This window comes from Alternaria novae-zelandiae (genome assembly GCF_023758075.1).
Source record: "Alternaria novae-zelandiae strain BMP 2774 chromosome Unknown scaffold_33, whole genome shotgun sequence".
Lineage (NCBI taxonomy): Eukaryota > Fungi > Ascomycota > Dothideomycetes > Pleosporales > Pleosporaceae > Alternaria > Alternaria novae-zelandiae.
In genome coordinates, this window is record NW_026056993.1 from 1395 (window position 1) to 23394 (window position 22000).

General features: G+C 43.9%; 6 protein-coding genes across 6 annotated transcripts; 3 read left to right on the forward strand and 3 right to left on the reverse strand.

Moving 5' to 3' along the window:
• Positions 1–7057: 7057 nt before the first annotated feature.
• On the forward strand, positions 7058–8087 carry J4E88_010380 (uncharacterized protein; the record flags this gene model as incomplete). Its single annotated transcript, XM_049403972.1, has 2 exons — positions 7058–7140; positions 7199–8087. 2 exons carry the CDS (start codon positions 7058–7060, stop codon positions 8085–8087), a joined length of 972 nt encoding a protein of 323 aa, XP_049250197.1.
• A 3334-nt stretch (positions 8088–11421) lies between these two features.
• Positions 11422–13392, reverse strand: J4E88_010381 (uncharacterized protein; the record flags this gene model as incomplete). The annotated part of the gene is made up of 4 exons (XM_049403973.1): positions 11422–12962; positions 13012–13189; positions 13240–13328; positions 13377–13392. The coding sequence occupies 4 exons, from the start codon at positions 13390–13392 to the stop codon at positions 11422–11424; spliced, it is 1824 nt and encodes a 607-aa protein (XP_049250198.1).
• A 1696-nt stretch (positions 13393–15088) lies between these two features.
• J4E88_010382 (uncharacterized protein) lies at positions 15089–16055 on the forward strand (the record flags this gene model as incomplete). Its single annotated transcript, XM_049403974.1, has 3 exons — positions 15089–15176; positions 15233–15697; positions 15835–16055. 3 exons carry the CDS (start codon positions 15089–15091, stop codon positions 16053–16055), a joined length of 774 nt encoding a protein of 257 aa, XP_049250199.1.
• A 928-nt stretch (positions 16056–16983) lies between these two features.
• On the reverse strand, positions 16984–18281 carry J4E88_010383 (uncharacterized protein; the record flags this gene model as incomplete). Its single annotated transcript, XM_049403975.1, has 3 exons — positions 16984–17121; positions 17148–17621; positions 17670–18281. 3 exons carry the CDS (start codon positions 18279–18281, stop codon positions 16984–16986), a joined length of 1224 nt encoding a protein of 407 aa, XP_049250200.1.
• Positions 18282–18571: 290 nt separating this feature from the next.
• Positions 18572–19702, forward strand: J4E88_010384 (uncharacterized protein; the record flags this gene model as incomplete). Its single annotated transcript, XM_049403976.1, has 2 exons — positions 18572–18735; positions 18832–19702. The coding sequence occupies 2 exons, from the start codon at positions 18572–18574 to the stop codon at positions 19700–19702; spliced, it is 1035 nt and encodes a 344-aa protein (XP_049250201.1).
• Positions 19703–20101: 399 nt separating this feature from the next.
• Positions 20102–21515, reverse strand: J4E88_010385 (uncharacterized protein; the record flags this gene model as incomplete). The annotated part of the gene is made up of 2 exons (XM_049403977.1): positions 20102–20811; positions 20876–21515. The coding sequence occupies 2 exons, from the start codon at positions 21513–21515 to the stop codon at positions 20102–20104; spliced, it is 1350 nt and encodes a 449-aa protein (XP_049250202.1).
• Positions 21516–22000: the final 485 nt, after the last annotated feature.

The following is a 22000-nucleotide window of genomic DNA, read 5'->3' on the forward strand; positions in this document are numbered from 1 at the left end:
CTATTACTTCTTAAGATTAGTAATAACGCTTTTTACTTTCTTTAGGTTAAAGGTAGTATACTTATTAGTAAGTATAATACGTTTTATCTTAGTATCTATACTACTACGTTTCTAAGTATATATATTATTAATAGTATTATTCTTTCTATAGTATTTCTTAAGAAAGGTATAAATCTTATCTATATAGTACTTAGCCTAATTATTACCTTTAGAAGTATTAGATATTATAAAAGTAACTATCTACTTATTATACTTTAGAAGTCTATAGTAGAAAAGAAAGCTAAGTTTCTTTTATAGAACTTACTTATTAGTAATATAAGCTTCTACTATTACGTAGAAGTAAGTATAATACTTAGTAAGACTAGGTAGATTATTTATATACTTATAAATAAAAGCTTATAAGTATAAGCGCTTACCTATCTTAATAGTAGTATTCTTATCTATTTAGTATTTCTTTATATTTACCTTTAGCTTAGCTTAGTTTTTTTTCTTATAACTAGTAAAGAGCTTAATAATATAAGTAATAAAGTAATTCTTATTACTAATATAATCTAGAAGAATAGAGACTCTTATCTTATTAGAGAGGCTTCTATTATTAGCTTATTAGTTATAGTCTTTAAGAAACTTAGTAATATTATTACTAGTAAAGACTAGAGTAGCGTGTCTAAAGTAAACTATAGAAACTATACTATTAGTTACTATTATAAATAATAATATACTCTTTACTTTAGAGATAGTTCTAGAAATTAGTATTTTTAGTATTAAAGTAGTTAAAGAAGTAGTAGATAAATACTTAGAAAAGAGAATTACTAAATTTCTTAATGCCTTATACTTTTTTTATTTCTTTAGTAGTTATTATAGTTCTAAATAACTTATAAAGAAGCTAATACTTCTTTACTTAATAGCTTAAATACTAAATAGATATTATACTATTAAGATTATATAATTAAAAAATAAGTTCTAAATACTTAATAGTATTTAATACTCTCTACCTAATAGTAGAGAATACTTTCTAAATACCTTTATAGTTAGTATAGCTTAGCGTTTTACTTACTATAATACTCTATTAGGTTATTAGTTCTATTAAACTATAGTTCTATACTAGTGTACATTTTAAATATACTATTATAGTGTTATTCTAACCTAGTTAGCTTAGCATTTTATTATACTTCTAATATTACTATTCTAGGTATTAGTTAAATTACTATTTTTTAGTGTTTCTAAGTAGTTATCTTATCTGCGTAATTATCTTATCTAATATTACTTAGTAATAAGAACGTAGTTAGCCTAAATATAACTACTATTATAGTTCTAGCTAACTTAAAGAAAAGAGCTAAGTTTATACTTATTATATTTATAGTAGTTATTATTACTATATACGTTGTATTAATATATACTAACTACTTCTTATACTACGTAGTAGAATATATTTCTATAAGCTTTACTATTTATATAAGTATTAGAAAGTATAAAGATATATTACTATAAGAACGTAAAGTAATTAGTATAAGTAAGAAAGTATATAAACGTTAGTTTTAGTAGAAAAGAGTTCTATTATAGAGAGATTCTATTATCTAAAGTATTATATAAAAGTCTAATACTAAAAAGTATAAGTAAAAGATAATATAGTAGATAATAAAATAATTCTAAAGAGCTCTTATTAAAAGACGTTCTCTTTTTAAGTAATTCTTAGGTTATTAAAGATCTAATTTATATAAGAATACCTTATACACTAGTATACTAGTACTATCTACTAAGGTTACTACTTATATATAGATACTAGTAGTAGAGGTCTACTTATACGTAGCTTAATTAGTGTTATCTTAGTAAGTATAGTCTAGATAGCGCTTAAGTCTATTACGTTAGAGTATACTACTACGCTTACTTTAAGTTTCTATAGTATCTTCTTATTAAGTGCGCTTAGTAGCTTTATTATAATAGTTAAGATTATCTATATTATTATAATAAGTATAGTTAGTAAGATTATTATAGTAGACGTAATTAGTGTTATTATAATAGCGCTACTTATAAATATTAAAGCGCTATCTATAAGTATTAGAGTAGTATTCTTTATAATTAATTTAATTAGTATAGTTATAATAAAAAATAGTAAATAGATAATAGTTAGGCTTATAGACCTAGAGCCTAGTAATAGTAATATTATACTTACGCTAGAGGCTATTAAGGTTATACTTAGCATTTTTATACTTCTTTTATAAATCTTAATAATCTATATCTTTATTAGAGTAATTAATAAAGTACTAAGTTACCTTCTTTTTCTCTATAGTAATAAGATTACGTTAAGTAGTAGTAAGAGCTCTCTAATTCTTTAGCTATTACTAATATTAGTTTACTTTTTATTTCTAGAACTTAAAAGCGTCTTATAGCTTCTTAACTTTATTATAGACTTTATCTAATTTATCTTTATTATTAAAATTATATTCTTTAAAGTAATTAATTAACTTAAACTAGTTATTAATAGTTTTAGTATAGAACTTATTAGTAGCGCATAGCTTATTATAGTCTACTATAATAGCTTTAAGCTCTATAGTAAGACTTTTAAAGTTATGTAATAGCCTATTCTAACTATCTATTTTCTTATTCTTAGCTTAGTAGAGGTTACGCTTAAGATTATAAATATAGTTAAGCTTTTTATTATAGAGGTTATAGAGTATAGTATTAGATAGAAGCTTAGCTTAACGCTTAAGTATATTATAGTTCTTAACTAGAACACTAATAGTAGTTATAATATAAATAATAGTAGCGTAGAACTACTAAAAGTATTCTTTAATAGCTTTTTTAAGGTAGTCTATAGTATTAAAAGTAAGCTAAAAAAAGTTAGTAGAGTCTTAGTCTTTCTTAAGGTTTTAGTCTATTATAATAATAAAGTCTAAGTTATCTTCTTTAGTCTAGAAATATAAAGTATATAGTTCTATCTATTATCTATTCTCTAAAGAGATACGTATAATATTAAAGGTATTAGAGCTAACTACTTTAACGTAATCTTCTTAGATATCTAGATTAATATAAATCTTAGCTTTATTATAAGTTATAGACTCTTCTAGCTTAGAGCTAGTTACTTTATCTACTTTAGAAGGTAGAGAGTATAGCTCTAAGAAGCTACTCTAGTAGTAGCTAGATTACTAGATCTTATCTAGAGTAGAGTTCTAGGCTATAGTTTATTAAGTATTCTATAATAGACTCTAGAATAGAAAGTTATTATAACTAGTTATAGTTAATAGTGTAATAGCTAGTTATAGTACGCTAGTTATAATATTACTCTTTAGAGAGAAAGTAATAGTTAATAAAGAAACGTATAGAGTAGTAACACTATTCTAGACTATTCTCTTACTTACTTTATAAGTTTATTATATATCTTAGTATTTAATATATAATATACAAATTCGCTGTTAACTACTTACTCTAGATAAGATAAGCTAATTCTTTTTCTATTATATTATAATACTTTTAGCAAAGTAGCTAAGTACTCTAATAAAAAGCGTCTAATAGTATATATTAGTTACTCTACTTATATATTCTGTAGTGCGCTAGTAGCGTTATAATTAATATAATTATCTTTTAGTAGTAGGTTTACTACTTAATTTAGATAGTATTAGTAAGACTATAAATACTTAGTTTAATAGTTTATAATATTATATAATATTTCTTAATATTACGCTTCGCGCTGTTAGTAGTAGTAAGTATCTATACCTTAGGTATATATAGATAATATAGAATAGTGTAGAGATATAATATAGTTAGGTTTAATATATAAAATTCTACGTATAGATCTATATATAGAAGTAAGTAAATACTTAATATTTCTTACTTAATTAGCGCTAGGCCTAATTAGGTAGAGATTATAAGTTTAATCTACTACACTATATCTTTATATTTATAGTATTAATTTTACTAAAATTTTAATTTACTATTATATATACTTAAATCTATACCTTATTTAATTTAGAAGTTATTTTATCTATTTTTATAATAGTTATATTAAAAATTTATTTTTTAAGCTTTTTATATTATAAGCTAGCTAGATCTAGTAACTAGTACTTAGTATACTAACTTTTAGCTTTTTCTACTATTTTATAATACTTAAGTAAGCTTTTAATATAGTTATTTATTAATTTCTATAGTATTACTACTTACTTTTCTAAAATAGTAGTAAAAAATAAATTTACTACTTTTTTACTAGCTTCTACTTTTAAGAAGCTAGTAGATCTTTTTACTAGCTTATTTTTTAGTAAACTTTAGATATTTTTTATAGAATCTAGATTTAGGCTATAAGTAGAATACTTAAAAAGAAAATTTCTATTTCTTCTAAACTAATTAAAAATAGCTAAAGTCTTATAAATTTTAGTATTATCTTACTAAAATTTCTACTTTAGATAAAAAAAGATATTAGCTTTCTAAATATAAAATCTTTTTCTAAAAATAATAAGAATTAACTAAGTTATAGTTATTAAAAGTTAAAATTAGAAAAATTCTTTCTTACCTCTTTTAAAAAGTAGTTTAACTATAAAAGTTAAAACTTTTTTTATATATCTTATATTTAAAAAGCTTTTAAAGTTTTATAAAGTCTTAGTTATATATAACTTAGATTTTCTACTTTTATAGATAGCTCTTTAAATAGAGATAGTAATATTATAAGCTATAACTTAGTTAGTAAGCTAGCTAAAGATAATCTAAAAAATTAAAAAAATACTAGATTTTTTTAAGAATAGTTTAGCTTATTTAGAATTTTTTTAAATATACTAGTATTAGTTATAAAAACATATTTAGACCTAGTCTTTTAATTTCTTTTTTTTTCTAATATATTCTTATTTAGTACTATACTTACGCTATATAAAAGACTTATTTTAAAATATAACTTTATTAAAAGTTATATTTCTAATATTTCTAATAGTCTTTTTAGTATATTTTTTCTAAATAAAGCTTTTTCTTTATTTAAAGGCTACTTTTTCTTAGTAGTAGAAATAAAGTATTTTTCTACTTTTAATAAGTATTATAAAGATTTAGTAAAAAAGTTTAGATTATTTTCTTTAAAAATATATTAATTTATTTTTTTAGAACTATATTTTAAGTCTTTATTAACTACTTTAGTAGCTCTTTTAAAAACTTTTAAAAGCTAGTCTAGTTTAGACTTAGAAAAAGTAGTAGAAGTATTATTTTTTTTAATATATTATAAAGTATTTATAATAAACTTAAAACACTTTTATAGTATAGTACTAATAGTACTAGTAAATAGTTATTATAAAGATAAAGTGTAAACTTTTTTTTTAAATTTTAAAAGTTCTACTAATATAGAGAGAATATAAAGAAAAAAAAAGTTAAACTAAAAAAAAAATATATATATAGAATAAGACTAAAAGAAGCTTATATAGTTTTAGTATTTTTATTTAGTATACTTTTTTTTTATTTTAATTTTAAAAAATTAGTTAAATAGAAAACTACTAGTAAAATTTTTCTTATATAAGTATTATATAGTTTAGTATTTTATAATTTTTTTTAAAACATTTTACACGCTAGTTAAAAAGTTATAGCTAGGTTAAACTAGGTTTTTTTTTTTACTTTATATTTAGAGTTACTTTTTCTTTTATATTTACTTACTAAGTAGAATTCTAGATAAGCTTACTTAAAGAGAAAGTTCTTAGCTTTTTAAAAAACTAAAAATCTTAGTTTTAGCTAGTCTAGTTATTTAAATATATAGCTTTAAAAAAAATAACTTTTTAAATATCTTTTTCTTTTTATTACTCTACTATAACTAAAGGTTTTATTTACTTTTAGAAGTATAGTATTAAGTAAGTTAAAGCTTAGAGCTTTAGTGCTACTACTTTTAAAGTAGTTAAAGCTTTTAGATTTAAACTAGCTATAAAGCTATTTTAATACTAAAGTACTCTATAAGAAAAAATTAATACTAATATTTAAAAAAATTATAATATAATTTTACGCGCTTATTAGCTTATAACTAATAAAGAAATATATTCTAAAGGTTTATAGTTAAGCTATATATACTAAAATCTCTTTTAGTAAAAGTATACTTTTTATATTTTATAAGTTACTCTTAAGAATCTAAAGATATATTAAAAATATAAGTAGCTTAAATATAATACTAAACGCTATACTAGTTAAATAATTTAGAAGTTTTCTTAGTATTTATAAAAATAAAACTTATTTTATACTAGTTTTATTATTTTACTACTTTACTAAGAAGCTTTACTAAGTTACTTTATTATTAATTAATTACTTACTATATAACTATATTACTATTACTTACTAAAGTCTTTATAAGCTACTCTATATCTATTAAAAAGATATTTTCTATATACTAATAATATATATATTTTTAAACTAGCTTACTATAAATTTCTTAGTTTGCTAATTAATAAAGATTTTATACTTCTTAGAAATACACGTTTTTAGATACTAGTAATAGACTTTACTTTTTTTTAGATTAGCTTATGCTATAGAATTAGTTCGCTAATAAATAGAATAAGCTTTTTATAGAGTAGTTACTATAATAAAGCGCTTTAAGCCTACGTACGTGTTAAAGGCTTCTAAGGTCTCGTTTAAGCTGACATGCATCTACGCGACGCGGACAACTCTCTCTACGCCCTGCAAGGCTTGGTCCGCTCGTACGCAGAACCCGAGAACAGTCGTCGCAACTCAGCTCACAAGCTCAATACATCCGGTCGCCCTCGTCCGCCAAAGTTCGTTCACCCAATACCCTATCTCCATTTGTCAAATGAAAGGTGAACCTCTCACGCCATGCTCGTACGGAGGGGGCGTGCCCTGCGCGTCAACCTGAGAGACTCAACGTACGGTTTGCTTCTCCGCGCGTTTGGACCGTAGGCTACAGCCATGCTGAAGCTGCATTGCTCGCTGCGCTCCAAAGTCTACACTATTTGCGCTTCAACCCTACCTCGTCCGGCGCGGATATAGGATGTTGTATGTCTAAACACCGTCTTTCTTGTTTTATTTAATGCTTCATGTCCACGCATCCAAGCATGGAACGCATCACGCTTAAACTTGCATCAGTTCAGCTTCTACTATGCCTAACACTACTTTTAACCCCGACGCTCTCCCCGATCTCAAGGACAAAGTGTTCATCGTCACCGGAGGAAATTCAGGCATGTACGTGTTGCAAACACCATTAGTGAATGACCTATTCAACTAACAATACCTTCAACAGAGGATACTACACCGTAGCCCATCTCGCAGAACATGGCGCGCACGTATACATGTGCGCTCGCAACGTAGACAAGGGCACAGAAGCAATAGCCAGAATCAAGAAGATGCACCCCTCCGCCCACATCGACCTTCTACAAATGGATCTCAAAGACCTTACCAGCGTTGTCACAGCCGCGCAACGTTTCCTCACGCTCGAGACCGCGCTGCACGGCCTCGTCAACAACGCCGGCATCATGGCAACGCCATTCGAGCTGACCCAAGACGGGCACGAAGCGCAGTGGCAGACGAACTACCTGTCGCACTGGGTATTCACACACCACCTCCTTCCCTTGATGCTGACAACATCTAAAACGCTTCCCCCCGGAAGCGTGCGCATCGTCAATCTCACTTCGTCCGGCCACTTGCAAGCGCCGAAAGGCGGAATTAACTTCGATAACCCCGCGCTGAAGGATGCGGGCGACATGGCTCGCTACGGGCAGAGTAAGCTCGCTAACATCCTGCATACCAAGTCGCTTCACAAGGCGTACGGTCCGGGGTCAGCAAGCGCCACCAACAACGAGGGGGAAATCTGGACTTCTTGTGTGCATCCGGGGCTCGTGGAGACGAATCTGCAAGAGGGTGTTAACAAGTCGAATTTGGCCATGCAGGGCGTGATTACGGTTTTGCGAAAGACTGGTATGTTTTGGTCTTCGGATAAGGGCTCATATAATAGTCTTTACTGTGTTGCGGGTGATGGCATGAAGGCGGAGCAGAGTGGCGGGTATCTTGAGATCTACGGTCGCTTTGGGGAGCCAACGTGCGAGAGTAAGCCTGCGAGGAATGCGGCGCTTGCGGGGCGGTTGGAAGAGTATACCAAGGAGGAGATGAAGAAGGGAGGTTGGGTTCAGTAATGATGTTGTACATTTTCTTTCTTGCTTTCAAGATATAATGGGAACTTAGATGGGCTTCGTAATACATAATAGAAGTTTGCTAGACGATATGTAGAGCGCAATCATGATGCGATAGGAATGAAACGAGAGAACAGTCGCTAAGAATGGCGTAAAGACCAAAGTGTACGAGGCGAAGGCCCGCCACAAATATGATGCTCACGAAGTCCCGGACGTACGTGTGGCTTTCACCTTTCGAGAACCAGCACCATCATCACAACTCTGATCTTTAATGGAGTCATCAGCTTCCTCGATCTTCTTCCGCTTTTTGCCCTCCTTATGATGAACGGCTTTATGATGCTCATTCATCTTATCCTTCCTTCCCCTAAAGCCCCTGCCTTTCTTGCCACCTACTGGATTCCTGGAGCGCACGCAGCCGGACTCTGGGCAGAAGTACTCGATCGAACGACGCGCGTGTATGTTCTCGTGGTGTCGCTTGAAGTCAGCATGACGGTTGAAGGTAAGGTCGTCACCATCGTCGAGGCAGGCTTCGTTGAGACACTTGAACTTCCCCGCTAGGGTGACTTGGCCAATGATTGGATCGGTGCGGGAAGACGGAGAGTTCGATGTGCGGCGCCGACGTCTGTTTGAGCGTTGTGGGCTTGCAGGTGAGGACCGGGTAGGAGAGCAAGAGCTGGGTTGGGAGTAGCTGTCCGACGCGACGTGGCGGGGTGGGGTTATGCAACTAGGCAGTAATGAGTTTACAATCATCATGGGCCTTTCTCTTTGTGCTTACTTCTGGTTTTGAAATTGCGCATGTGCGCCAAGTGGTGTTTGGAAGGTTCGAGAGCTCGGCAAAAACGTGGATGAAAGAGCTGACTGCCTGCGTTGCTGACGTTAGAATTGAGTCTGGAGTTTAAGAACCAAAGAATCAGGTCTCCATTTTGTTCCAGCCGACGGGGATTTCAATTCGACAATGTATCGATAGACCGAACGGCGTCCCAAGGTGTATAGTGGTCACGCAAGATATGCGGTAAGTCATCAGGTTGATTAGAACTCAGCTAAGATACTGATAGAGGTACATGGCGAGGAGGTGGTGTTTTAGATTGGTATGCGTTGTGGCCAGGTCCACACGACGGAAAACCGTAAGTAATTGCTCATGAGGATTCCTGGCACTCTAGGGAGGAGCGGTTCATTTGTATCTCTTCTGCCAGGTTTGGGGTGATACTGCTCGCCGAAAGGCCCTGCAAGGACATTTCCGCTCTAGTCCGAGCTTGCTCATATCGTTCTCTTGCTATGACTTTTGCATTGTCGCTTGTAATGAGACTACTCGCATTGAGGACAGACGAAAAGAAGTAGACAAGCTTTACCTTTCAGAATAACACATCGGCTGATGGTGGTCCAGAATATGGTAAAGGCTTTCATTCTAGTGAGGTTAAGCCATTGGAGCAAATGGCTTGAGGCGGGTCCAGATGAGCAATGCAGTGGAAGAGCGAATCCCTCATGCTGTATGTGATGTGAGAGTAGTGGGCGTAAGTCCGGCACCTGATACCTGTATGGTAAGGCTGGGAGGTTCCATCGTTTCAAGTGCCACGTACCGGATACTTCGACAGACCAGCGACGCTTCAAGACTCGCTATGTATAGGACCAGTCGATTCAACCGTTGCTCGATGGTAGAGGCAGGCCCTTGAAAGTGCCAGAAGAGTGAGCAGATCATAGTGTAACCCTCCAGAATGGTCAGCCGAACGAGTAATTGGACACCCCAGTCGAAGTGCGGTGCGCAAGGTTGTTCGACTCGTGTGATGAGCAACGAGTTGCCACGACGCAAATGCGTTTGTCGCCCTTCGCTGAACAGACTGGCCTTTGCGATGTTCGAGCATGAGGGTTCCAGGACACCAATAGAGAGTCCATTCATACGAGTAAGTGCATCTCCATGGTACAAGATATTTCCAGGTCCGGAGGTAAATGGCGGTTCCATACTCCAGGTGGAATTCCAAACAATCCTGTGGCTTGTTGATCGCAAACTGAATATTCTGAAGGGGACTTACTCGTTATCGTATCCAAAGTGACCAAAAACCTTGCTCTCATCCTCATGTTCTGGCATGCCTTCGTCGATGGTATCGTTGACCGCATACTCGAAAGGGCTCATCGCTGCCGCTGCAAAATGCTCGTATCCCATGTTTGGCGAGATGTCAGATGACCGTCGGGGACGAAAGTGCACGGAATGTGAGTTTGATCGAAACGGATAAGGCTGAGGCGCAGTAGTGCGCTGGCTTGCTGACGTGCTTGAGATGGAGCGGGACATTGCTGACCCAGTCGGAACCAAGATACTTCCAAATGAACCGCGGGACGCTCGCTGCAGGGATGTAGACAATGATCGCTGACCGGAAGATACTGATGAGTATTGCGAAGCCGATCGCGACATGTCACCGTTCACCGGAACTTGTGTGTAGCCGATGGGGCTGTGTACTGTTTGGTGTATATTGGCACAAGGCTGAGCCTCAGCCTGGTGAGAGATCGAGTGTCGTGGTGTGCCGCCTATTGACGAGCAAGAGAACATCGAGTCATGTCGATGAGTTGTCGTTGGCGAAAGCAGCTGCTGGTTGTTTCGATATTGTGAAGCTGATTCGATGGTGTTCTGACCGTTGATATCGACACCAATTCCTTGACCGTTGAACAGGTCACGCATATTGCCGCCCCCACCGAAGTATGTGTTGTTGTCCATGTGAGTGGAACTGCAGGATTGATATGTTGAGAAGTTGGCACTAAGAGGTAGTGCGAGGTAGCTGTGGGTGTATCAGGAAAAGTGCTGGGCTCGGATGGACTGAGGTTGAGTATAGACTAGAATTTTGGTGGCAGCGTGCATCAATATAGCTTCAAGTGAAGCGACTAGGGCAAGCGCCCTGAACTTTCCTTTTCGAAGGACCTCTGCAGCCCGCCTGCATGTATTGAGCCTCGAGGTGGCTGTTCGCACTGAGGCATACCAAATTCCAAGGCAAAGTAGGCAAATGGGGCTTACGCGGGTCTTTTGGCTGTGAGGGCTGCATGCAGACTGCGACCGCAGTCGATAGGCCGATGATCGTGATTGGACACATTGATTGCGACATGCGAGTACTATCTGCAAGGTGAGAATGCTGACGGAATGGCATGAAATAATAGTGGGAGAGGTATCTTGGAAGTAGCCGCACAATCACATGCAAGCAGAAAAGGGCAGGCGCACCCGACCGCCTCACCTTTCGTCGAGGTCCTTCAAAACCTAGCCATCACTCCCCAAACTGAATTGAATCAAGTTACTGTCATCCACACCATGATGAATCGTTAATTTCTTTTGCTCATCTTTCGACTATTGGTTGACGTCTCACGCCTTCACGCTCCACACCTTGATGCTCGCATCGCCTCCCGCCGAAATGACCTTGAGACCCTTCTCCCATGCGACACCATTGACGCCATCCTTGTGAGCGTTGAGAGCCTTGATACGCTTGCCAGGGTCTTCTGTGCTCCAGACCATGACATTGGTGTCCAGACTGCCACTTGCGGCGTAGTTCTCACTCTCGTCCCAGGCCAGACAGGTAATGCGTGCGGTATGGGCACTCCATCTGTCCGTGATGACCTTCCAGTCTCCGCCTACCTCAAATGCGTAGATCTTGCCGTTTCCAGCACCCACTGCCAGCTTCTTGCCTGAGGCAGAAAAGGCGAGTGCGGAGATGGGAGCTGTTGCACGGCGGAGCACTGTGTCGGTCTCCTTGAGCTCAGTGCCAGAAAGGGTGTAGATGTGTACTAGCTTGTCATCTCCACCAACAGCAACGGTAGAGCCGTGCGCTGCGATTGAGGTAGGGGCGAATTTGACCGGTAACGAGCTGACCTGGGCCCCCTTGGAGTATACTGCGATGGCATCGGTAGAAGGAATCAGCACGGTGCTCGATGTCGCGGCAACGCCCTTGGGTTGGAACTTGAGATCGTGTGCCTCGCCAGTGAAGATCTTGTCCGGAACGGACATGGAGCGTAATGTATCGTCCCAGCCAACACTGTACAACTCCGCCTCATTCTTGCTGTCGGAAGTCGTGATGCCGGCGACGTAGCTGGAATGTGCTGCGCCTTCGACCTTGTCAGCCAATCCAGTGGTGGTGTCCCATGCGAGGACTCGGCCGTCATAGCTTCCCGTGGCGAAGGTAGATCCAGCGATCGCAGCCGATGTAATGTTCTTCGAATGGCCCCGGATGATGCGCGTTGGCTTTGGATTGCCGTCGACGAGGTAGTTCAGGTTTCCTTCGAGATCCACACTGACGATCAAACCGTCGCTGCGGCCTGTGGGCCATACTACACCGACCTGCTGATCGGGTATACTAGCGACGCCTTCCTCGCCCATCCTCCAGGTCTGAATGTTCTTGCCTGCTTCCGGGTCCCATATCCGGACCGTCTGATCCGCACTGGCTGTGACGAACTTCTTCGAGTCCTTGGACCACGACACACCGAAGATGCTGCCGGTATGTACGCCCTCGCCAATCTGTCCCTTTGCCTCGCCGGTCTTGCCATCGTATAGCCATATGCGCTTGTCGGCGCCGACGCTTGCGAATACGGAACCGTCCGGGGAGAAGGCGGTGCCGAAGACGAAGCGGTTGTGCTGTCCTCTCAGACTGGTGTTGAATTTGAAGGGGGCGCCGTGATAGAAGACCAGGCTGGTATCGTCGGAGCCTGTGGCGGCGCGGAGGGGTCGTTGTTGGCGGATAGACACGCAGTTGATCTGTGACGAGTGGCCGGAGATTTCGCCCACGCTGTTGCCGCTGTCTGCCGTGATGCAGTGGCCGAAGCGCTCCTTGCCGTCGCCGACAGCTATGATGCGCTGCGAGTCGCCATCCCACGCCAAGTCGTTGATGCGGCCTGCGATGATGTGGTAGTCGCCTGCACCGCGTCAGCTCCCTCGCTCTATGTCCTGCTATGCCTCACCCACCTTTTGTAGCTCCTTCACCGGCGCAGTCCCACACCTTGACGGTACCCGAGACATCTCCACTAGCAACGTAGAAGCCTGAGGGCGAGAAGCGGGCGACCGTCGTCTGTGTCGTGTGCTGGGTGTATTGTTTACTAACAGCCGGGTCGTCGATGGAGCGCAGGAAGACGGATTTGCCTGACTACATGTCCAATTAGCTCCGCGAAAGCTTCGGATAGTCGGGAGACTCACGGCATAGGCAATGCGTTCGCCCTTGGGGTCCGAGGACAGCGGTGTTGCCTGTCCGCGCGTTGTCGAAGGGGACGCTGCCCAGATGGCGTCTGTTTACCGTTAGTAGCTGCTGCGAGAAGCTATCTGGGAGCTCATACCTGATACTAGAGACATTGTGCGCGCAGTTCAAAGGACAGTGAGTAGCAAAGGGAATTGGACACGTCAATTGCAGAGGATGTCTGCCTGTAGCTGCCAGCGTTGGCGGTGGCCTCTGCGTCGTCACCGCCTACGTTTCAGCGACCAGCCACGAGTCGCGGGGCAGGTGGGGGTGGCTCCTTCATGACAGCTCACCTGGGGGTAGCTACTGAACATCTTCACATGTTACTCCAGGTACCAGCTCTACATGTCAGCACCCATGTTCCGCGTTCCTTTTGCTGATAATCCAGACTTGCTACATGCTTCAGTCAAATCGCATTCCATCATCGAGGCCAGGCCTAGAACGAAATACCGCCGAGATCACTATGTAAATAGCTCCTTCGATCAAGGATACATCCCAGAACCACATGCGCATGCTTGCAATTCACCGCTGACTGCATGGAAATATCTGGTTGCGAATTGAAGAGGCTGGCAGACCAAACAACCTTGGAATGCCCCAGCAGACCCTTGGCGCACGTCATTTCCGCGCGTTGCAAGTCGCGTTGAGATGTCTTCAAGTCTGAACTGATATACAACCGCATCCTGCATCATTGACTCTCTGTCTCGCACATCGCCCATTCTGGACGCTATTCGCTTCCCTCGTTCGCTGTCGCGTCGTTCGCTGTACAACGTCATCACCCGGGAACCCGGCATCCGGTAGCCTGCATCCCCATCATCATCATCACCATTCTCATTGCGGAAGAGCAAAGACATCAAACACCATCAACATGTGTCTCATGCGGTCTTACGAAACGCGCGGTCGTACCGTCATTGAACCACCTCCCCGACGAGGAAACTACACGTCCCATACACCAGCCGGCGTGATGCGTCTGCCGCGCGAATGGCGCCGGACCTCAGTCGAGAGCTTCAGCGACGACGGCCGTTACGTCGAGTACAGGTTCGTAGTAACTTCAATGGCACCATTGGTTGTCTCACACTCACATCATCCAGGCGATCGCGATCTCGTCCTCGTGCTATTGAGTACGTCGAAGAGCCTCGCATACGTGCAAGGAGCCGTGCGAGGAGTCGGGCGAGGAGTGTATCCAGGCGACGCATTAGCGACGTTGAGATTGTCAGGCCAGCAAGGACCAGCTACATTGACCCACGTGGAAGTGGTTATGTGGACGAAAGGGTTACGAGGCGAAGTGTCAGCCGCGTGAGACATTGAGGAGTCACATCTCTGCAGACGAGAAAATGAGGTATGTGTGATCACAGAACAGAGCAAGCTCATGCGTGCTAACACGCTCAGTTTCTGAATTGGATATGTACATATGGGATACATAGAAGTTTTGTAATTACGAACGTTTAACTTTCAACAAACCAACAATGCTTGCGGCAAGAAATGTCCCGTGTTGCGTACCAACTTCTTGAAGCCTACACACTTCGAAGATCATCCCTTCAGGCCTAACACAACCAGCCATCTAATAGCTCAACAGCAATCTATGATGGAAATATTTCGGAAACTCCCATCCGGAGATAAATAACAGTGTACATCTTAGGGCGTAGCAACCCCTGCCGCTAGCCGCTTCCGAGCTGTACTCCAAGGTGGGGCGCTATATCCGACTCATAGCTAAACTTCGTCATCAGATTTTGAGTCACGATAAGGGAACGACATACAAGTCTTTGAAAACAACGCTCATTCTCACCAATCTACTCATCGTCCCAATCTTACACCATGGCATCCAACCCCATGCAACGATGCTGCATCATCGGCGCAAAGCACTCAGGCACACCACAAGGCCAAATCAAACACATCGACAACAGTACAACCTCCCTCCATCCCCATCCCTTAACCCTTCCCATCTAACCCACAAACAAGTCCGCACATACACCACCTACCCCCCCAACAACCCCTCCCCCTCAAACGCCATCCTCATCATGACCGACGTCCTCGGCATGGACTTCCCCAACACCCAACTCATCGCCGACCAGTTCGCGCAAAACGGCTATCTAACCGTCATCCCCGACGTCTTCAACGGGAGCGAAGTGCCGTTTCCGCCTCCGGAGTCGTTTGACTTGCAGGAGTATGTTGAGACGGTTATGCCGAAGACTGATACTGTGGATCCTATGTTTGAGACGGTGATTAAGTATCTGAGGGACGAGTTGGGGATTAAGAGGTTGGGCGGTGTGGGATATTGTTTCGGTGGGAAGTACGTATGTCGGTTTTTGAGAGAAGGGGGGTTGAGGAATGGGGGGATTGACGCGGGGTTTACTGCGCATCCTAGTTTTGTGGATAAGGAAGAAGTTAGGGGTATTAGGGGGCCGTTGAGTATTGCTGCTGCAGGTATGACTTTCAATTGTGACATTCGCGCTTCATTCCTTCCGTTCATTCCATTCATCAAACCTACTCCAAAAAACCAAACTGTCGAGACAAAGACATGAACAAAAAGAACGCGCTAACGATACCAACAACAACTCTAGAAACCGATTCCATCTTTCCAGCCGAGAAGCGGCGCGAGACAGAAGATATCCTCAAAGAGCACACCGTGCCGTACCAGATGTTCCTGTATTCGGATGTTGAGCATGGGTTTGGTGTTAAAGGGGATTTGTCGCATGCGAAGGCGAGGTTTGCGAAGGAACAGGCTTTTTTGCAGGCGGTGGGGTGGTTGGACGAGTATGTTAAGAAAGGGGCGGAGGTGTAGGGGACTTTTCGGGGAGGTTGGGGAAGTTCGTGAGGATTTTGTCCGGGTGCAGGATGGGTGTTTCGTCAGCTGAGTGTGCGTCTTGGAGGGCGGTGTCGTATTCGTGTAGTGTACATTTGAACCTGGTAATTTCGTCCGGCCCGTTGAGCTGCCCCGCGCTCTCAGCCGTGTATTTCTCTAGCCAAAAGTCGCCGCTCATCTCGACATCGATGCTAGCATCCGAAAAGTCGCAGTACATCCGTACGAAGTCAACAATGGTGTCGATCGAAGCCAAAACTGCTGAGAGAACCCAGGCGCAGAAGCTGATGGCGAAGTACGTGAAGAGGAACAGAGTTATCAGAAGACAACCCCAGAGATAGCCTGTGAGGATACTGTCGAGTACTTCATTGGGTTGCGGCATGGATGTCGATGGCTGGAACATGACCGCTTGGTGGGGGAAGAGAGGAGGCATGGTCGTGAGGTAAGACGGCAGAGTAGGTTCGGGTGACTTCTCGGTCGCGAGGCAAGGGTAAAGCGTGCTGACGACAATGTACCGAGTGTAGCAATGTCGGTGGTTGGAGTAAGGCTAGCTGAAGACGATTTACCGTTCGTAGCAATATGAGAACCCAGCAATGGTGGGTGTTGGACCGCGATGGTTGAGGTCGGGATTTGTTTGTGAGAACATGCGTGATGGCTAGAAGGCTACAGCTGCGCTTGCGTCGTCGTCGGGAGTCGCGCCTTACGATCCAGGTCCATGCATGAGCAATCCTCATATTCAGTCAACGAACAGAAAGTGCTACCGTCGGTTCAAGAAGCATGTGCAAACACACCACTATCAACCACCGTCTTCACCACCCGCGCATCCTCATTCAAACTCCCCTCTTCCATCTTAACTTTCGACGCCCACGGCGGCTCACCATCCTCATCAAACTCCGCCCACTGGAAAAAACTACAACTCTCCCGACCCGGCACATAACCCGCATGGCACATCCACATATACCTCCCCCTCGACTCCCTCTTCCTCGTCGCACACCTCAACACAGTCGAAACACCACACTTGCATTTCGGCGTATACCTCGGATGAAGGCTATCCTTATAGAACCGATACGTGACATTAATTCGCTTGTTCTTCGCCAGCGGATGAGGATCGATAGCCTGGGCCGGCGCAATCGAGTGCTTCCATTCTTCTTGCATCTCGGCATGCATGACCAGGAGCGAGTTGTGTGGTAAATGAATGCTGATTTGGCCTTGGGCGTCCGCGAGAGAACCGTCGTCTTTTCGGTGCTCGTCGTCTTGAGCGACGGTCTTGCGGACCCGGAATTCGCGCGCTACGCCGAGGCTTAGACTGCCGATTACGGCTCGTGGACCGAGGTAGGTGAGTTGGTCGGCGTGGTATCCGACGCTTTCTTGTGGTCCGTCGTAGCAGTTGACGAAGGCCGTGTTGGCTTTCCATGGGTGGGGGGATTGGTACTTGAGTTTCTTGCCGTTGGGGTAGAAGTCGCGGATTCTGCGTTGGATTTCGCGGTTGACGGCGTCTTCGACTTGGGGGCATGCGTTGAGCATTTCTGGGAGGCTTTGTCGGACATCCTGGGTGGAATTAGCATCTTGGTGGTGTTCCTTGGAAGCGGTTCTTACCTCGATCTGGCCACCGTTGTAGATGTATTCCGTCTTTTGTCGTTCCGCCTCTTCTAAGCTGTTGACGTAGAAGGAGTACGTGTGTGGGCTTACAACAACTCTGTCGAACAGCTTGAACTCGTACCTGTCGTAGGTCGACGAGGCGTCCAGTAATTGCGAAAGCAGTGCATCCGCTTGCTCTACCGGAAGGAAATTGTGTATGATTGAACAAGGCGTATGTACTTCGATGTCTTCTGGGCTATAGAGAAATAGTGTCTTGCCCTTTCTCACAAGTGGCTTCTTGTTCAACGTGCCGTTGGCGGGAGCAATGCGATACGAGCTCAGAGATGATTGATAGCCCACTGTCGATGATGCGGGTCGCTTGCGTGGGGAAGTAACTCGAGGCCGTGATAGACACTCCGAGGCTTGTTCAACGGCCCCGTCAGCAGCGAGCAATGCTTCAAGCAGAGTCCCTTCATCAACTGTAGGATGTAAAGATGCCAGCAAGGCCAACTTGAAATCGGTAGACTCTTCTTCTGGGTCTCTAGCCTCTGAAGGCCGCTTGCCTGTACTCGCCACGGACCTGGGCGGCCCCTCATCCCACTTCCTCTTGCGCGACACGAACGCGTCCATACCGACTGTGGTGGGTGAAAATGGCGCGCATAGTCGCATCAACAAAGTGAAATGGCTTCCTCGACAGTGGCGACTGGCGTAAAAGAAGACGCGCTGTCACGGGACAACCTCCGGCGCCACACCAGCCCCGCCAGAACCCAAAGGCGCCTCGGTCAATCGACACCTCGTCATCCGCAACCATGCTGCAGCACAACACCAACTCCACGTCCCGGCGCGACATGACGCGCCGTACCATACCTATTCTCCACGCGCCCTAATCCCAAATCCCACCCCCACCTTCACCACCCACGATGCTCGAGTTCCGCACCCAAGGCTTCAACGGCTACTCGGTCAAATACAGCCCCTTCTTCGACTCGCGCATCGCCGTCGCAACATCCGCCAACTTCGGGCTCGTCGGAAACGGACGCCTGTACATACTAGGCCTTACAGCGAATGGCATCGTAGCCGAGAAATGGTACTTCCATCACCTCTCTTCCACTTTCCACCTTACAATCACATGCTAACCCACCCGTTCCCCCAGGTTCGACACTCAAGACTCACTCTTCGACAGCACCTGGTCCGAATCACACGAGTCCCAACTCCTCACCGCGGGCGGCGACGGCTCAGTAAAGCTCTTCGACATAAACGTGCCTAACTTCCCCATCGCATCCTGGCAAGAGCACGCGCGCGAAGTCTTCGCCGTCCACTGGAACCTCGTGTCCAAAGACACCTTCCTATCCTCATCCTGGGACGGCACAATCAAAATCTGGAACCCAAACTCAGATGCGAGTATCACAACGCTGCCAACGCATTCATGTACCTACAGTGCGAGTTTCAGTCCGCACAGTCCGAGTGTGCTGTCAAGTGTGAGTAGTGATAGCCATTTGAGGGTTTTCGATCTGAGGACGCCGGCGAGTGCGAGTAATCATCTGACGATGAGTGTGCCGATTCATCAGCCGCCGAAGGCAAGGATGGGACATGCGCCGGGCGTGGGTGTTGCGCCTGCGGAGGCGTTGACGCATGATTGGAATAAATACCGGGATACTATCGTTGCAACCGCAGGGGTGGATCGCGTGATACGCACATTTGATATCAGGATGCCACAGCAGGGGCCTGTTGCTGTTTTACCAGGACACGAGTATGCGGTTCGGAAGCTGAGTTGGAGTCCGCATTTGAGCGATATATTGCTTAGTGCGAGTTACGATATGACGTGTCGGGTGTGGACGGATGGGAGTGCTATGGGTGTGGGGAGTGTGAAGCAGGAGAATATGCTGGAGGATCCGATGTTCTATGGCGGGGGTAGGGAGATGGGCAGGATGGGGAGGCATACCGAGTTCGTTACGGGTGTCGATTGGTGTTTGTTTGGCGCGGAGGGCTGGTGTGCTAGTACGGGGTGGGACGAGAGGGTCATGGTATGGGATTGCCGGGCTATCATGCAATGAGATGACGACGTTCCATGCAACATGCGCTCGACACTGAGATATATCTGCTCTCCATTCCCTACAAAAGTAACAATGCTCAGCGAAATACATCGCGAGTCATAATGCCGACCACCAACTCAACGAGACAACAAGCAAAAGACAGGGTATCATCCCATAGCTACACCCAGACACCGAAATGCAAATCCCACATGCGCCGCCCAAATGCCGAAGCTCACAAACGCCTCTATGCTCCTCCCTCTATCATTCGCTTTCATGACCTTCCTCCAGATCGCCGAGGTTCAGAACATCGTCAAGCGCGTAGTCCATCTCCTGCATGTCTTGAACGCTGCCTCCTTGCCATTGCATGCCCACGTCATCGTCGATCTGCACCGGGTCGCCAGAGTCGACTTGAAGACCTTCCTATAGATCGCCGAGGTTCAGAATATCGTCAAGCGCATCGTCCATCTCTTGCATATCTTGCACACTACCTCCTTGCCAATGCATGCCCACTTCATCATCAATCTGCATCGGGTCGCCAAAGTCAATTGTCCAAGTCTCGCCGTTGAGGTCGTGCTTAGTTCCATTTGCAATGCCATTGATACCATTCGTGAGAGCCCCATTCGTAAGCGGTTTCGCGGGCGCATTGTAAATGTCCTCGATGCCGTGGGTGTCCAGAAACCTCGAGTTCATTATCGATCCCGCAATCAGTGGTGTTTGTCCGAGGTACGAGTCTCCGAGTTCCAGCGCGAGTCTCAGGTCCTCCATACATAGGAGTTTCCTCTTTCGTCGCTCTTCTGCTTCGACGGGGAGTTCGCCTCCGATGCCTCGGGCCAGCTCGCCGCGGTCTACTAGTCTTTCCTCTCGCGCGAGCTTCTTCTTGAATTCGCCTGTGCGCACGTATCCAGGACCGTTACTGCTCACTTTGCCTAGTAAGTTTGCTAGGGCTTCTTTTATGTATGTCTCGGTAGCGATGTTGAGGTAGTCCGGGCAATCGGACGTATGGCCCTGAGGCAGCCCGAACTCGTAGCATATCGGTAGCAGGCGGTAGGATATTGTCGTTGCGGTGGGGAATTCGTGCGTCTCTGCGTAGAGGGCCGAGGTATACCGTTTGCGAATCTCGAGTTCCCAGTCTGAGACCAAGTTGTTAGCATCTCAAGACGTAAACGAAAAGTATATCAAATTTCATGCACGTACTCGTCTTTCCAAATCCACCGCCCTGGTTGCTGCTCGGCCCAACATCGAGCTGCTTCGCCCGTCTCGCATCAACATACTCCTGCACCGGCCCAGCAGCACCCGCGCCCAAGCCCTCCAGCCCCGTACTCAGCGGGCTCTCGCCTGCCGGTATGCCCTTCAGCCTCTTTCTCTCCCTCCGACTCAATTGCATGACCTCGTGCTTGAGTCTCTTCTCGCTCTCGTCCCCTGTCCCCTTGACCGTCCCGCTAGTCGGCTTATCACTACTCGACACCCAACTGGCGATGCCTGCTTCGGGCAGGTCGCGCCATATGTTAGCGTATATAGCCGTGAAGAGCGCATTGTGCGCGTGTTCGAGGGCGGGCGTGGTGAGGATCTTGGACAGCTTGTGGGACAGCTCCTCCTGGTTGAGGTTGCCGAGGAGAAAGAAGGAGAGGGCTTTCTTGTAGATGGTCCAGTCTGCATCGCTTATGGAGCCTTTGACTGCGGTGTACAGGGGCTCGACGTCGACACGGGGGGCGCGCGGCGCGTTGGGCTTCTTGGTGAGGTCCGTCTGGAGAGATGTGAGGCTGGGCAGGGTGCCCGACGAGAGCGTCGGCGTGGTGGAGACGTTCATGTCATTGGGCCGTATGGTGCCTGCCATGATGGCGGTGGAAGCGCGCCGTGGTGGCGCTCAATGCGTCGTGGTGTGCGCGTTGCGAGGTCGTCGCGCGTTGGACAGATGCGCGTGCGGGCTGTGGAGAAGGCTGAGGGCGGCGGGAGAGCGACGCCGGGGTCTGCGCGACGCTTCAAGAGTGCCAGCGGGGTCGCACGCGTATGCAATGATGGTCCCCGATGACGGGCAAGGAATGCAGGCGTTGTGCGGGGCCTACGCTGATGGACAAGCATGCAGTCGTGGAGAGCGTGAGGTCAGAGCTCGGGGGTTTGCGGAGTTGATGCTGGGGCAGCCTAACAACTTCCACGAGCCCCATGAAACCTCCACCACATGCACCCTTCCTTTCGGTCCCAGAACATTCAATGTAAATTTCATTCGCTATGCACTTATATACTAACATGATTCGTTTTCATATACGCTCCGTCCCAATGCTAGTGCAGTCGCTTTTAGGCCATGTACACCGTCCCATCCGC